Source organism: Eimeria tenella, genomic scaffold, assembly GCF_000499545.2.
Source record: "Eimeria tenella Houghton genomic scaffold, Eth_scaff1749, whole genome shotgun sequence".
NCBI lineage: Eukaryota > Apicomplexa > Conoidasida > Eucoccidiorida > Eimeriidae > Eimeria > Eimeria tenella.
Window position 1 is genome coordinate 1 of NW_013541577.1, and position 1,329 is coordinate 1,329.

Sequence of the window (1,329 nt, forward strand, 5' to 3'; positions counted from 1 at the left end):
CTGCAGGAGCCAGCGCCCACCCCGAAACCCTCGACCGCAGGCCCCACGCCGCAGCAACCCCCAAACCCTAAACCCTAAACCCTAAACCCTAAACCCTCGCCGCGAACCTCGTAAGAAGCACAGAAATGTTGTCTCCAGAGAAAGAATGGAAAGCCTGTTCGAGGAGCTTAACTGCTGCTTCTGTCAAATCGTTTTGAAGTTCATGAAGAAGAGTCATTACGAAGTGCGAGACGAAGACCCAGTCCATGTTTTCCGGCTCGTAGACCCCTGCGCAAACCCCAAACCCTAAACCCTAAACCCTAAACCCTAAACCCTAAACCCCCGGCCCAGGCGATGAACCCTCGGGAAGCCGCAAAACCCTAGCTGCAAGTGCAGTGCAAGCAAATAAATGAAATAATTAAAAACGGCAACTTCTAGTTTTGCACTGGCGCCAATCGGCGTCGGCTGAGGTGTCTGTACACCTGAGCGGCAGCTGAGGTGTCTGTACACCTCAGCAGCAGCTGAGGTGTCTGTACACCCGGCGTTGGAAACTGAATTTGTGTCGCCCGGTCGCCGGAAAAGTGCCGAACGAAAGGAAAAAACAAAATAAAAACGAATAAAACACTTATTTTTGATTAATTTAATTATTTATTTGCTCATTTGTCCTTTTTTTCCGCTTTCCACCCACCGTCGCACGCCAACATCATCACGTCGCCCGGCTTCGCGTAGAACACGTGCACGTCCGGCACCGCCACCACCCGCTGCTCCGTGGGACTCAAGTCTTTGTTGTCTTTGAAAAACTAAATCAAAAATAAATAAATAAATAAATAAATAAATAAATTATTTAAATGCCAATCAAGCACTTGTTCACTGCTGTAAAATGCGAGGAAGAACAGCCTCGCAACGGCAAAAAATGCAGCAGCAGCCGTAACAGAAACACCCGCAGCAAAGCAGCAGCAGCAGCAGCAGCAGCAGCAGCAGCAAAACCACTAGGAGCAGCACCACCACGACCCAAACCACCAAAACCACCACCACCACCAGCATGATCAGCAGCATCAGCATCAGCAGCAGCAGCGTAAGCAGCAGCAGCAGCAGCAGCAGCAGCAGCAGCAGCGGACTCCGTCTCCGAAGGCCCTGGAGAGGGCGAGGATGCCATCAACTCTGGGGACAGATGTGGGGCCCGCGGAGACAAACCCTCCGGCCTTTTTTATTCTCCGCAGCTCTTCGGGGGCTGTGGGTTTGTGGTCTCGAGACAACAAAGTGAAGGAACCCTCGCTGTGCAGCAAAGTCCCCCGAGAGTCCCCTGCAGCAGCAGCAGCAGCAGCAGCAGCAGCAGCAGCAGCAGCAGCG

The 1,329-nt window shown here is 52.5% G+C and overlaps 1 protein-coding gene across 1 annotated transcript in view; it reads right to left on the reverse strand.

Annotated features, from left to right (window-relative positions):
* Window positions 1-88: 88 nt before the first annotated feature.
* The window catches only part of ETH_00037060 (uncharacterized protein), a gene marked incomplete at both ends in the record, with an annotated part of 1,822 nt that continues 581 nt past the window's right edge, over window positions 89-1,329 (reverse strand). Inside the window, 3 exons of the mRNA XM_013373795.1 lie at window positions 89-267; window positions 668-779; window positions 1,098-1,282. Of these exons, the coding sequence (XP_013229249.1) occupies window positions 89-267; window positions 668-779; window positions 1,098-1,282 (476 nt within the window). The remainder of the gene's footprint in view (window positions 268-667; window positions 780-1,097; window positions 1,283-1,329) is intronic.